The sequence below is a fragment of the Bos indicus x Bos taurus genome, chromosome X (genome assembly GCF_003369695.1).
Source record: "Bos indicus x Bos taurus breed Angus x Brahman F1 hybrid chromosome X, Bos_hybrid_MaternalHap_v2.0, whole genome shotgun sequence".
Classification (NCBI taxonomy): domain Eukaryota; kingdom Metazoa; phylum Chordata; class Mammalia; order Artiodactyla; family Bovidae; genus Bos; species Bos indicus x Bos taurus.
The window spans coordinates 37780325-37793562 of NC_040105.1; the positions used below are offsets into that span (position 1 = coordinate 37780325).

Sequence of the window (13238 nt, forward strand, 5' to 3'; positions counted from 1 at the left end):
TTTGCTGAGTATCTCTAACATGTTCCATATGTTAACTAACTTAACTATTAAAAGACCCTCCTTCCTTTACTAAAAGAAGGAAGTAAAACTCAGAAAAGTTAAAAAAAACTTTTCCAGGTGTCCACTCAACTAATCAGTAAGGGCTGGGACAGGAACTCAGGCCCATGCTCTGAACCGACTCTGCCCAAATAATTTGCAGACTGTAATGGCTGCCCTCAGAGTTGTTTTTTTTTTGTTGTTGTTGTTTTTAAAAAACCCTTACTGATATCTAAAGCATTGCACACTTTTTTGTTGATAAGCTCACATCAGTAATATCCTATTCTTATGTATCATCATATATAATAATAGCAAATAATAAAAATTGAGCATTTTTCACCCCAAAGTCTCTGGAATACACATCTCCTAACCTGAGAAATATGGCAGCAGAGCTCTTTGATATTTTATTTCTCAAAATCTAGTTCTGATTCTATGTCTCTGCAAAGCAGACTTCTTGGAGTTCACTCTTTGATGCAATGTGGGCTCTGCCCCAGCCCTGTGGCCCTCCACTGCTCCTTCTTCCTTGGCTTTGGGGACCCCTGTCTCCTAGAAAGTGTTCTTACCCTTGCTCCTTCTCAGACTTCCCTTTCTCAACCTGCCTTTACCTACTCATGTTTCCCTGAATTCTCTCCGCAGTTCTCTTTTCTTTTCACATTCTGAATGCTGCCTCTCATTCAAATCCACAGTTTTAACTACATGCATAAGCTGGTGACACTCAGCATCTTCCCTGAGTGCCAGACCCAGATGTGTATTTGTCTATTGAACATCTCCTGGATGAAAAAGCCCCAGGCAGTCTCCTCAGTTTGCCCCTGCTCCTCAGTTCTCAGCCTCCATGCCTGGAAGTCTTTCTTCCCAATTCTCCAAGCCAGAAACAGGAAAATCTTGGCCTTTTCCCTCCCTCCAAGCTCTGTATCTTTACCCAATTCTAAGCCCTCCAATTCTATCCTAAATCTCTTGTAATGACACGTTTCCAACTCTCCATCCTACTGTCCTAGTCCAGCCCCCCTTCAGTCTCTGCCTCTTCAATTGTTAACTGCCTTCTGACTGCTATCCCTGACTCTGGTCCTCTCCCTTTCTATTCCACCCTCCATCCTGTTGACAGAAGGATGCCACAAAAGCCGAAGTGTGATCAACCTTACTCCTGTTTAACATCTTTTACAAACACAGAAGGTCTCACACCTCTCTATCTAGTCCAATGCTACTCTAGGCTGCAGTCACACTGAAACACTCTCCTGGCTTCCATCGCCCAGCCCACTCTTTGTCTGGATAGGCTTTACTTTTCATGACTCATTTACCATTTCACTATCACTCCCGGGAAGCCCTTGCCTTGTCTTTCTTGGTGGCAGCTGAAGTGCCAAACTTGAAGCACTCTATTATGCTGATAAATTTTCTGTTCAATCTGTAGAAATAGCTTAGAGTATAAAAGCCACGTTCTTCTTATTAATTAAGGGATTCTGAAGGAGATCAGCCCTGGGTGTTCTTTGGAAGGAATGATACTAAAACTGAAACTCCAGTACTTTGGCCACCTCATGCAAAGAGTTGACTCATTGGAAAAGACTCTGATGCTGGGAAGGATTGGGGGCAGGAGGAGAAGGGGAGGACAGAGGATGAGATGGCTGGATGGCATCACTGACTCGATGGTCGTGAGTCTGAGTGAACTTCGGGAGTTGGTGATGGATGGGGGGCCTGGCGTGCTGCGATTCATGGGGTCGCAAAGAGTCGGACACAACTGAGCGACTGAACTGAACTGAACTGAGGAAAGCCAGAGATTCATCTTCAAATCGTATTTTTATCATTGGGCAGATAAAACTATCTGCCCAAGAACACAGGGGTATCAGCAAATACTGTTAAGCAACAGTTCAGGCAGAGTTATAGGAACTCTTTCTCCCTGGTGTTCCTTCAAGAAATCTATACTTACCTAAAGTCCCTGATAGGTTGGAGGGCCACAGGAGGTTAACTGAGAGCAGCCCTAACTTCTTGAGATCCACCTGATTTGGGGTAGCTTCTGTCCTCTTTTTGGTGCTTGGTACGTAAATATTTGTTGACTGAATAATACACACCAAATATAAGTTATGTGTCAGGTACTGGGCACATAACTTTCACAATGGAAAGAAGGAAAGGATGGAATTACAGCACCTTCCTCAGTGGTAGCATTTTATTTTTAATCTACACGTATACAGGAATAGAAATACAGTATAGAAATCAATTATTTCTATAGTGAAATAATAGAGAACATTTCAATTACACTCACCTGGAGTGCTGCTGGTCTGCAGCGGCAGATGTTTCTGCGGTCCTCCTTTGTATCTTACCTTATTTTTCTGCCACAGTGCTCATTTGAAACTGTAATTCAATGGATTCTACATACACAACTCACACTTGCCTCAGAAATGATCACTGATATTGCCTCAGAAATGATCACTGATAAAGTACAGTAAAAGCCTGATCAACCAGCAGATGTGGACAATAAAGAGGGAACTAGTTACTCCAATCTACTTAGCCAAGTATTAATTCAGGTCTGAAGATGACTAGGCCAGTGCTCTTTTAACCAGAGCACTAGGCCTGCATGAATGACTGCTTCTAAAAGAGCGTAATTTTTTTGTCTTTGGCTGCTACTGCTGCTGCTGCTGCTAAGTCGCTGCAGTTGTATCTGACTCTGTGCAACCCCACAGACGGCAGCCCACCAGGTTCTGCCATCCCTGGGATTCTCCAGGCAAGAGTACTGGAGTGGGATGCCATTGCCTTCTCCATTGTCTTTGGCTAGAGAAAGGTAAAGAAAAGGGTAAGAAATGCTGTTTACAAATGGTTATCTCAACTGGTTCAAATACTGAGATGGACATATTTTAAGAGCATCATTTCAGTATTGAGGCTGATTATCTCTTGAGTGGAAGATGAACAGCCAGACCTTTATCACTGTACTTGAGCTGAAGAGTTTCTCTTCTCCTTGGAGGTTTTTCCTCTATGAGCTCCACTTCTGTCATCCATCCTATTTAATCCTAAGTCTACTTCTAAAGCAACCACACTTGGCACTAGAATCAACACAACCCATACATTTTAATCTAGGTATTAATTCAATTCTAACATTAATGAATGTGGTAAAACACTGCAATGCCAAACCCACATATTTGGTTAGTTGGTGGAAGCTACCAGAGGGTCTCACAGCTAAAAGAAGATTTACAACTACCTTTAGGAATTTTTCCACTTTCTATCTGAGTCTTTCTCCTCATGGAAAATCAAATGTGTAAAGAATTCAACCTACACAAAATTCACAGGATGTCTACCATCACAATCCTCCTTGATAAAAGCAAAGTATAAGAAATCCATCATGTCTAAGATATTGAAGGGGCTAGGAAAGGAAAGCCATGAAGAAACAAACTGGCTGCATTATACACAATGGAATTACTCTAGTGGAAATCTAGCCTCTCTAAAATTCAATATCTAAAAGTTTCTCTTTTCACAAACAACTACTGACTGTATACATTTAATTTTTATTTTACTTGAAACATTTTGACAAACAGCAAACAGAGAATTACAGAACAGTGAATGAAGAATACATTGAAGGTAAGTAATAGACATTGGGAATGGCAGTACTGGGAACGAAGGGCTGACAATACAGCGAAAGCTCAGAAATTATAGGAGATGGAAATACAGAATTACAGAAGACAAAAGATATTAAAGCTATCATAATTTAAGAGTAAATAACATTTTATAGAAAACTGGATTAATTGTAAAACATGATTTTTCTTCCTTAAAAATTTTCTTAAGCAAATAACAAACATGTTAGAATGAAAGAATCTAAGAGTTACAAAGGGCTTCAATTATCATACCATCTAATCCATTCTATTTTACAGATAAGGGAACGGAAGCCCAGTGAGTAGCTTTGCCTGGCCAGTAACCACTTATAAGATTTTCATACTTCTAGAATATATGTTCATTTTCATTTCATTATATATTCTGTCATTTACCCAACAGTAACTAAAAGAGACATTAGAGTCTAAACTCTGAACCCAACTGTCACTTTGTAGATTGTTGCAAAAGGGACACATTAAAGGTAAAAAGCACTACTTTAAAAAAAAAATGTGAATTCCTCATTTAGCTTTAAAGTAACACCCATTCTTATAAAATTATTCTATATGGTAGGCAAACTGTAGTCATAGACTGAAAAAAACTATGCTAACATAGATAGTTATAAGAGATTAGACATTTTTATAACCCTTAAAGATCCGTGCCATTTTTAAAGGGACTTACTTATATACACAAACAAAATACTTTTATAATATACTCCTTCCTAACACTGTCTTTAGTGAGGAAGTAGAATATTAACTATATGCTATGAACTTTTGATATTTTTAGCTATATATTTATAATTTGGGGGGACACCAAAATGTTAGTTTGAGAAGCCAAAATTTACCAGTGCCTCAAGTTATCTTTATGAATTTATACTGTACCACATGTAAAGTAACCATGACACAAAATCAATGTAATAGAATGAGTGCCTATTATGCATAAGATGTTAAAATTGTTTGGCTGGACATAATCAGGTCAAATTCAAAATCTGTTACTTCAATTCCAAATAATGTGGTAATACATTATTCCAAAATTTTTTGGAACCTGGTGGCCCATTTACTAAAAGTTGTTTTGACTGCACTGGTATTTTGAACCTCTGTACTCCATGCCCTTTCCCCTTTCCCTCCCTGTTAGTAGTAAACTTTTTTGGATGTGTTCTATCTTTGTCATATTTCCCAGATCCTCTGATTTTGCTCACTTTGGATTCCCTTCCCCCACCCTTTCTTCCCTGCCTTCCACTTTCTTCATTGCCTGTCTCCTGGCACTTTCCCTTCTCTTCCTCATTGTTCTCATCTTCTTCCTTCTCCTCTCCTCTCCCATTCTCTTTCTCTTTCCTCTTCCTCACCACCCACTCCTTCTCTTCCCTTTCCATGCCTTCCCTCTCTCTCTCCCCTTCTCCCTCCTCCACTCTTTCTCCCCCTCCTCTTCTCCCTCCTCTCCCTCTCCTCCCAGCCCCTCCCCCCCTTTCTCGCCTTCTCCCTCCTCTTCCTCTCCTTCCCCTTCTTCTCCTTCTGCCTCTCCCTCCTCCTCTCCTTCTCCCTCTTCTAACTCTTCTTCCCCCTCTCCTTCTTCTTCTCCCTCATCCCCTCCCCCCTCCTCTTCTTCCTCTCCTTCCTGCTCCCCATCCCCTTCCTCCTCTCCCTCCCCATCTTCTTCCTCCTCTCCTTCCTGCTCCTCCCCATCCCCTTCCTCCTCTCCCTCCCCATCCCCTTCCTCCTCTCCCTCCCCATCCCCTTCCTCTCCCTCCCCATCCCCTTCCTCCTCTCCCTCCCCATCTTCTTCCTTCTCTCCTTCCTGCTCCTCCCCATCCCCTTCCTCCTCTCCCTCCCCATCTCCTTCCTCCTCTCCTTCCCCATCCCCTTCCTCCTCTCCCTCCCCATCCCCTTCCTCTTCCTCCTCTCCTTTCTGTTCCTCCTCATCCCCTTCCCCTGTTCCCCCTTCTCTCTCACCATCTCCTTCCTCCTCTCCGTCTCCTTCCTTTTCCTCATCCCCTACCTCCTCTACCTCTCCATCTCCTTCCACCTCTCCCCCTTCTGCTTCCTGTTCCTCCCCATCCCCTTCCTCCTCTCCCTCCCCATCTCCTTCCTCCTCTTCTTCCTCTCCTTCCTGCCCCTCCCCATCCTCTTCCTCCTCTCCCCCCACTTTTTCCTCTCCCTCCCCTTCCTCCCCTTTCTCCTCTTCTTCCCGCCCCTTCCCCTCCCCTGCCTCCTCTCCCTCCCCTTCCTCCTCTCCCTCCCCTTCCTCCTCTCCCTCCCCTGCCTCCTCTCCCTCTCCTTCCTCCTCTCCCTCCTGCCCCTCCCTATCTCCTTCCTCCTCTCTCCCTCCTTCCTGCCCCTCTTCATCTCCTTTCCCCTCTCCTTCCTCTCCATCCTGCCATCTCCCCTCTTCTAACTCCTCCCCCTCCCCCTCCTGCTCTTCCTCCTCTTCTTTCTCTTTCCCTTCTTCTTTCTCCTTGTCTTTCTCTTCTTCCCCTTCTTCCTCATCTGCCTCCTCCTCTCCCTCCCCACCTCCTTGCTCCCTCTCTCCTGCTTCTTTCCTCCCTGTGCTTCTTTCCTCTTGGTGGCCCTGTTCCCTCTCCTTTTGCTCTTGTTCCTCCTCCTCCAGGTCTTTCTCTCCCTTACCCAGGCTCTCTATTACTCCCTCTCCCATGTCTTCCCCCTCTTCTCCTTCCTCACTTCCTGTTCTACTTCTCTGTTCCACTCCTGAATTACCTTCCTTCCTGATTCCCTCACCTCCACCTTCAGGCACGTGTTCTGCCTCTCCCCCTAGCTTTCCCTTGCCTTCACTCACCTCAGCTCTGTCTGTAAGGTCATCTGACAGGAGCTCTGTTTCCTCTTTCTCTTTTTCTCCACACTCCTCCTCATTTGCCTCTATCTCTTGCTCCTCTACTCCACTTCCTTCCGAATCTTCTTCCTGTTCCTCTGGGATCCTTGATAAGCGATCACACTTAAACTCATATTTTGCCATGATTCTGGATAGCCTGTGTCTGGCCTCTTCATGTCTTTGTTTAATAAATGTTCTGCTATACCACAAATTTTGATTAGTTTCCACTTCATCATCATCTTTCTCGACACTGTTAAATTCTATTGACTCAGACTGCTGGAAACCATCAGCTATACTTTGCTGACTTTCACTTTCACCTTCCAAATAACTGTTTTCCTCCTCTATAGATGCTTGTTCACTGTCAAAGATCATATCTTGCTTGTCCCCTTTACTTTCCTTAACAAAATCTTTATCTTCTTCATCCTCAATATTCATGTATCTATTTGGTAAGTCATCAAAAAATGTATCAGTATTTTTTCTATTCTCTTCAGTTTTTCTTATATCCTTCAGATCTGTCATTTTCACCAGATCACTTTCCATTTCAGAGACTATTTCATTTGCTTCTGAATCCTTCTGACTTTGTCCTTCATCACTTTCCTTTTCTATTTCCTCAGTATTAAGTGGATAGACATCATGCTTATTTTCATGTCTAAAGGTCCCTTTTTGCAAACCCTCTGCACTGGTGCTGGTCTGAGGACTTTGCTGGTCTGAGTCATCACCTACGTCCTCATCTGAAAATGTTTCCATAGATATAGCCACTGGCATCGCATACATTCCTTGTGCCAAAAGTTGTTTATATACTCTCCCTTCTGTCACTTTTGGGGATATCTCTTCATTTTCATATTCATTACTATCATCACTTTCAGTATAAGTTGTATGCTGCTTCGGTTTCTCAATTATTTCTTGTTTCTGTAAATTTTTTGAAGTAATCGTCATACTACTATTAGTTGATAAAGTTAACTTATTTATTACAAAATACCAAGATTTTCCATTATCATAAATTTCACTTGGAGAATTAAAATGCCCAATTTTATCAAACATTTTCTTCAGATTTTTTTTTTTTTTTTGAGGGGGATAATTTATGCCATTCTCTGTCTGTGGAGCATCTAATTTTGATTCAGTAATATGAATCTGTGTTTAACTTTCAAATTTACCACCTGCCTTAACTTTGCCATTACTCACACTACCAATATTTATTCTCTGCCCCTTTTCTTAATCTGAATCAATTCTTAAATATGTTTCCAGACTGATTTTGAAAAATACTGTTAAAAAATGTACACTTTTCTACTTTCCCTATTGTTTTGTCAAATTTTGATTGGTCTTTTGAGTCCACAAAATTCTGAAAATGAAAGAAACTAAATGAAAATATGAATTTTTAAAAAACTTGAAATAAGAAAAACCTTATTTCTAGAAGAAAAAATCTGAAAATTACAATGAAATGTTTTTATCAATATACTACATAATAATGAATATATTTTTCTTTTCTAAACAAAATCTTTTGAGATTTCAAATTTTTGACCCTCTTCCTTTTATTTACTATATTCTTTAATTATAATAATTTGCATACATAAAAAACTATGAGAAAAATACTTGAAGTAAAATATAAAATTTTATTAAAATTTTATAAACTTCTATAAAAACTTATATAATGAACCATTGAGGTTTTAATGATATATTAAGAATATGAAATTAATTTCTTGCTGGACAAAATAAGGCAAATCAAACTGTTGATCTAAATTCTATAAGCTAATGGACTGAAATAGTTGATGAATTTGAGTCTCTAGATAGTAAAAGCTCACTAAATCAAGTTTTATAAATTGTAAATTGTAAAGAGACCCAGGAAGAGGTTGTTTTTTGCTAAACACATTATTAAAACAGCATAAGTTAAAAATATATAGAAATACTATAATAAATCTTTTTTTTTCACTAAAGTAGGTTTGGTAGGGCCTCCACGTAAAAGGACTATATGAAATATAAAATATATATTAGTTTAAAAGAAAGTGCTTTCCTTTTCTGTTTGTTCTCGGTCTCTTCTTTAAAAAGTCACAATTCTTTCAACAGCCCTAAGACAGACAGAGGCCCAGCTGCCAGAAATGATTTCTAAATGCACGTGGCTTTATTTCCTTAGCACAAAAAAGCAGCACAGAAGAGGCAGAGCCCAGAGTCTAAGAGGAAGGAAAGACACACAAAAGATGTCTGCTTGGAATTACAGTCAAGTCAACAAATCAGTTAGTCACTGAGCTTTGACAACTGTGTTAGGAAAAAAGCTCTTTCATTTTCAAAAAGAATGCTGTTACTCAATATACCTCTCAGTAAGATATAGATGGGCTTCCCTGGTGGCTCAGAGGTTAAAGCGTCTGCCTGGAATGCGGGAGATATGACTAATGAGGACTGGCACTAAATTTTTATAATTTACTCAGATTCTCTTGCATTTCAGTGACTTTGACTTTAAGAATTTTTAGTTTAACAATGTGGCAAAATAAATGAAATGTTTTCTGTAGACTTTGTCCTTCAATTTGCATTTCTCCAATTTATATTTCTAATCCTGAACCCTTCATCATTTCACCTCACTGGTCCTTCAAGCCAGAAAATGCAAATAATTTCAGGACAGGCTTTTCTCTCTCCAGGGTTGTGAAAAACCAGAATATTCCCTCCTCTTCTATTCATTTGCTATTCATTAAAAGTCTCTATAACTCATGCATGGTTTCTGACTAATTTCCAAATGTTTAATCTTGTTTTTATGCTACCAATTCCTTGATAAATTAAAGCCTATTCCAAACACTGTAAAAGCAATTATCAAATATTTTAACTAAAAACCACAAAACTTTAGAACTGGAAAAGAGGTTAATATCATCCTGTAAGGTCAGCAAGGTAACTCACCCAAAGTCATACTCAAACAAAGTGTGAGAGGCACTCAAAAACAACTGTAGCCTCTTCCAACACTTAAGAATGGTAATAAATATCCTTTGCCTTGACTGTAACAAAGTATGGATATTGTCAATTATTAATGACTCCAAAGAGCAAATTTCAGCTGTGAAATTCTGCCAGTCTTGTTGTATCACAGAAAATACATACCAACAGAATAAGCCCAAATGGAGACTATACATATTGTATCCCTATCTTTTAAATCCTAAAGTAAGTGAATACTTACCTTTCTTGAGTTCTTTCCAGAAACCTTTCAAGAAAAATATAAACAATTTAAACTGTTATTCCCACCATAGTGAAAACAACTCTCTGTATCATACCTTTTGCTTTTGAATTGGTGATAATTTTAGTTTTTCATTGGAATTCAGGTGCAACATGTGTGTCTGAAATAAATTTAAAAAAATATGTTCTAAAAAAATAAAGACTATATAACTGATTATATACTTATACATGATTATATATTTATATATCATTATATGTTGATTTAAAATGCATATAAACAAAATTAATACAAAACAGTTCAGACAATCATATAATCAACTTTCAATTGCATAATAATAATGTGAGGGCTGAAAATTAATTTTACAGTACTTAATCTATACTTCACTAAATCTGAGTTTAAAATAATAAATGAAACCAAGACAAAAACAAAAAGCTTTTTTCTATGTATATAATGGCTTAGGAAGTACCCATATACACAGACATACAAATACAAATACATGAGGAACTAAAACTCAAATTTGTATCTATATTGCACAAATAGGAAAACCAGTACCATATTTAAGACATCAGCAGTTTCTCCAAGGCTTTCTGAATCCTCTGCTGAAAGACTGTCTGTATCTTTCTCTTTGGTCACTTTATGTTGAAAATAATCTGAATGATTAACAGAGAAAAGATAGAACCAGATTTCAACAGAAAAGTGAAAGACAACTAGACAATAAACAGAAATTATTCTGCAATATAAAAGTACAGTTAGAATTTTACTAATAGGTCAGTTGGTAAAGAATCCACTTGCAATGCAGGAGACCCTAGTTCGACTCCTGGGTGTGGAAGATCTGCTAGAGAAGGGGTAGGCTACCCACTCTGGTATTCTGGCCTGGAGAATTCCATGGGCTATATAATAGTCCATGGGGTCGCAAAAAGTCAGACACAACTGAGTGACCCTCACTTTCTAAGGTCCTTTAACCTCATATTAAGGGAACTGAACAGAATTCATTCACAGTGATAGCAGTATTTAAAATCTTTCTGAAAATTTAAAGACCCTGACACTGATAAGATAACAACCGCTTCATTCATATGAACAGAGAAACATTATTCCTTTGGGGTAAATACTACCAGGTATCAAGCACTATGATGGCCAGTGCCCAAAAGATCCCCATCAACTTATACCCTCCTGCTATGCATACCCTTGTGTAGTTCCCTTCCACGTTTTACCAGGTTGGTCTGTATGGCCAATAAAATAAGCAGATCAATTTGATGTTACTGTGGCTTATGTCTCAGTCCTCTCTCTCTCTCTCTCTCTTTCTCTTGGATCACTTGCTCTGGGGGAAGCCATGCTATGAGTATACCCAAGGAGAAGCCCATGTGATGAAGAAGTCCAGCCTCCTGCCAATGGCCACGTGAGTGAGCTTGCAAGAGGAGCATGAAACATCCTGAACCAGAATCACTCAGCTAGACTGGTCCTGGATTCTTGACCCTTAAAAACTGTGTGAGATAGTAAATGTTTGTTGTTTTAGCCTTAAGTTTTAGGGTCATTGCTTAGGTAGCAACAGAAAAATAGTACAAATACCTAGAAACTTTCACAGAAAACCATAAGATTATTATACCATAAAGCAGATAATGAAAAGTTACAAGCTTCATTTGACCTTACATTTTTCTCAATTACTATATCCCCATTTAGCACATATATACGTATTTGAGAGGAGCTCCTTAATGAAGTCTTCACTGAAAATGCCAGTCCACAGTGCTCTCTCCCTTATAAATTTGTTCAATTCCAATGAATGAATAATCAGTTTGTCTTCATTCCATGTGAGGTATTAGGTAGGGGATATCAACTTAAGTAACTGCTAAATCTTAATGAACTTATAGTCTAGACGGGAATACAAAATATGTGATATAGGAGAATGAGAAATCCCATCCAAATGTGGCAGATCAGGAAATTTTTCACTAAGGAGTTATAGGGAATGATGGATGAGTAGAATTCTGAGAGGTAGGGATGGAGGTAAATGGGGAAGAAAATAAGTCTAGTGCTAACAGAAGCTGTGGAACAGCTGCCCTGAAAGTTTACCATGTGCTTGGAACAAAGGCTTTTATACACGTCAGGTTAACTCCATGATAATGAGAGAGGTAAGTGTTATATCCCCATTTCACAAATGAATACGTTAAGGTTCAGTGACTCTTTTGGTGTCAAGTGTCAATCTCAAGTCTGCCTGGACTTTATAGGTTTTCCACTCAGTCTGACTATGAAGAGCTTCAGTTTGATCAACATCAGGGCTCAATAAACTTTTTCTGTAAAAGGCCACACAGCAAACATTTTAGGCTTTATGGCCATATGGTCTCTGTCCTAATAATCAAACTCTGCCACTGAAGTGTGAAAGCAGCCACAGACAATACCTAAATGAATGGTTTGAAGACAAAGGCTACTGAGAGATGAAGCTGGAAAAGCTGGTGGGAGTTACACGGGAAATTTACACTTATTAAAAAAAAGACTAGAGATCCTCTGAAGACACTGGAGCAGATGGGAACTAAAGAGCACCAGAAGGAGATTAACATAGAAAAATATGAACCAGGACAGACTGGAGATGGCAGAGAGGAAGTTTAGAAAATAGTATATTGTTTAAGGTCACGGTCTTGGCCTTATGCTTAACTGAGAAAACAGAAATCATCGGACCTGATCTGTTTTATCTTCTCACCAACAAACGTACACATTTACCTATATTTTCCTGTTAAAATGTAGGATGTGTCTTTCCTCTTAACAAAGACTGTTCTGTATGCCAGCCCCTCCTGTCTTCTTAAGAGCTTTGCACCTTTGGTTACACTCTCTCTCTCTTGTGCTGCCAGTCTCTCTCTGGAACTACTGGTTCATGTCCATTAGCATACAAATACGCTCTCATATTTCCCACTCCCTCCACATCTCCCTCTAGCTGCTCCATTTCTCTGCTCCTCTTCATGACCAAAATAGGCAAAAGAACTATCTACACACTTTATCGCCCCTTCACTTCCTCGTTTCCCCTTCATGCCTCAACTTTTAACACTCTGTCTTCTGTCCTGATCTTTCCCTGGAACTACTCTTGTCAGGATCACCAAAAATATCCATGATGCCAGATCCATGGGATGCTTCTTTGTACTTTTTTCTTGAGCTTTGAGCAGTACTTTGAATTTGTGACCCTACTCTCTCCTCATTTTCCTCCTCCTGCCCTACTGGCTGATAAGGTTGAGAAAAGTGGCTTTGCCGGTCCTCCCTCTCCTACCCTCTAAACATCAGACAGTCTCGAGGCAAAATGCTGAGCCCTCTTTTCTTCCTGCTCTATTCTCTATAGTGATTTCACCAACTTCCATGAATTATAAATACCATCTCCATGTTGATGGTTTCCAAATTTCTATCTCTTTGTCCAGATCTCTATTCTGAATGTTACACTTTCATTTTCAACAGCCTGCTTGGTATGTCTGCTTGGATGCCTCACAGGGGTCTCAAAGTCAGTTTTTAACTTTTTTCCTTCAAAGCAGTCAACCATCCTCCTGCCTACACATCTATGTGTAATTTATTAACAAGTTCACCTGGTTCTATGTCTAAAATGTATTTCCCATGGGCTCCTTTTTATATCCACTGTGAACACCTTAGGTCTGTACACCATCATCTCTTGCAAAAGGCTCTGAAGTTTTCTTCCCAC

At 39.5% G+C, this 13238-nt stretch overlaps 1 protein-coding gene across 3 annotated transcripts in view; it reads right to left on the reverse strand.

Moving 5' to 3' along the window:
- RPGR (retinitis pigmentosa GTPase regulator) overlaps positions 1–13238 on the reverse strand; it is a 74738-nt gene that overhangs the window by 33310 nt on the left and 28190 nt on the right. For 2 of the 3 annotated variants that reach the window (XM_027533846.1, XM_027533845.1), the window contains exons 12-14: positions 10124–10221; positions 9669–9731; positions 6391–7332 (exon numbers count right to left, since the gene is read on the reverse strand). In XM_027533846.1, the coding sequence (XP_027389647.1) occupies positions 6391–7332; positions 9669–9731; positions 10124–10221 (1103 nt within the window). The remainder of the gene's footprint in view (positions 1–6390; positions 7333–9668; positions 9732–10123; positions 10222–13238) is intronic. The other variant, XM_027533847.1, reaches the window with a different exon arrangement.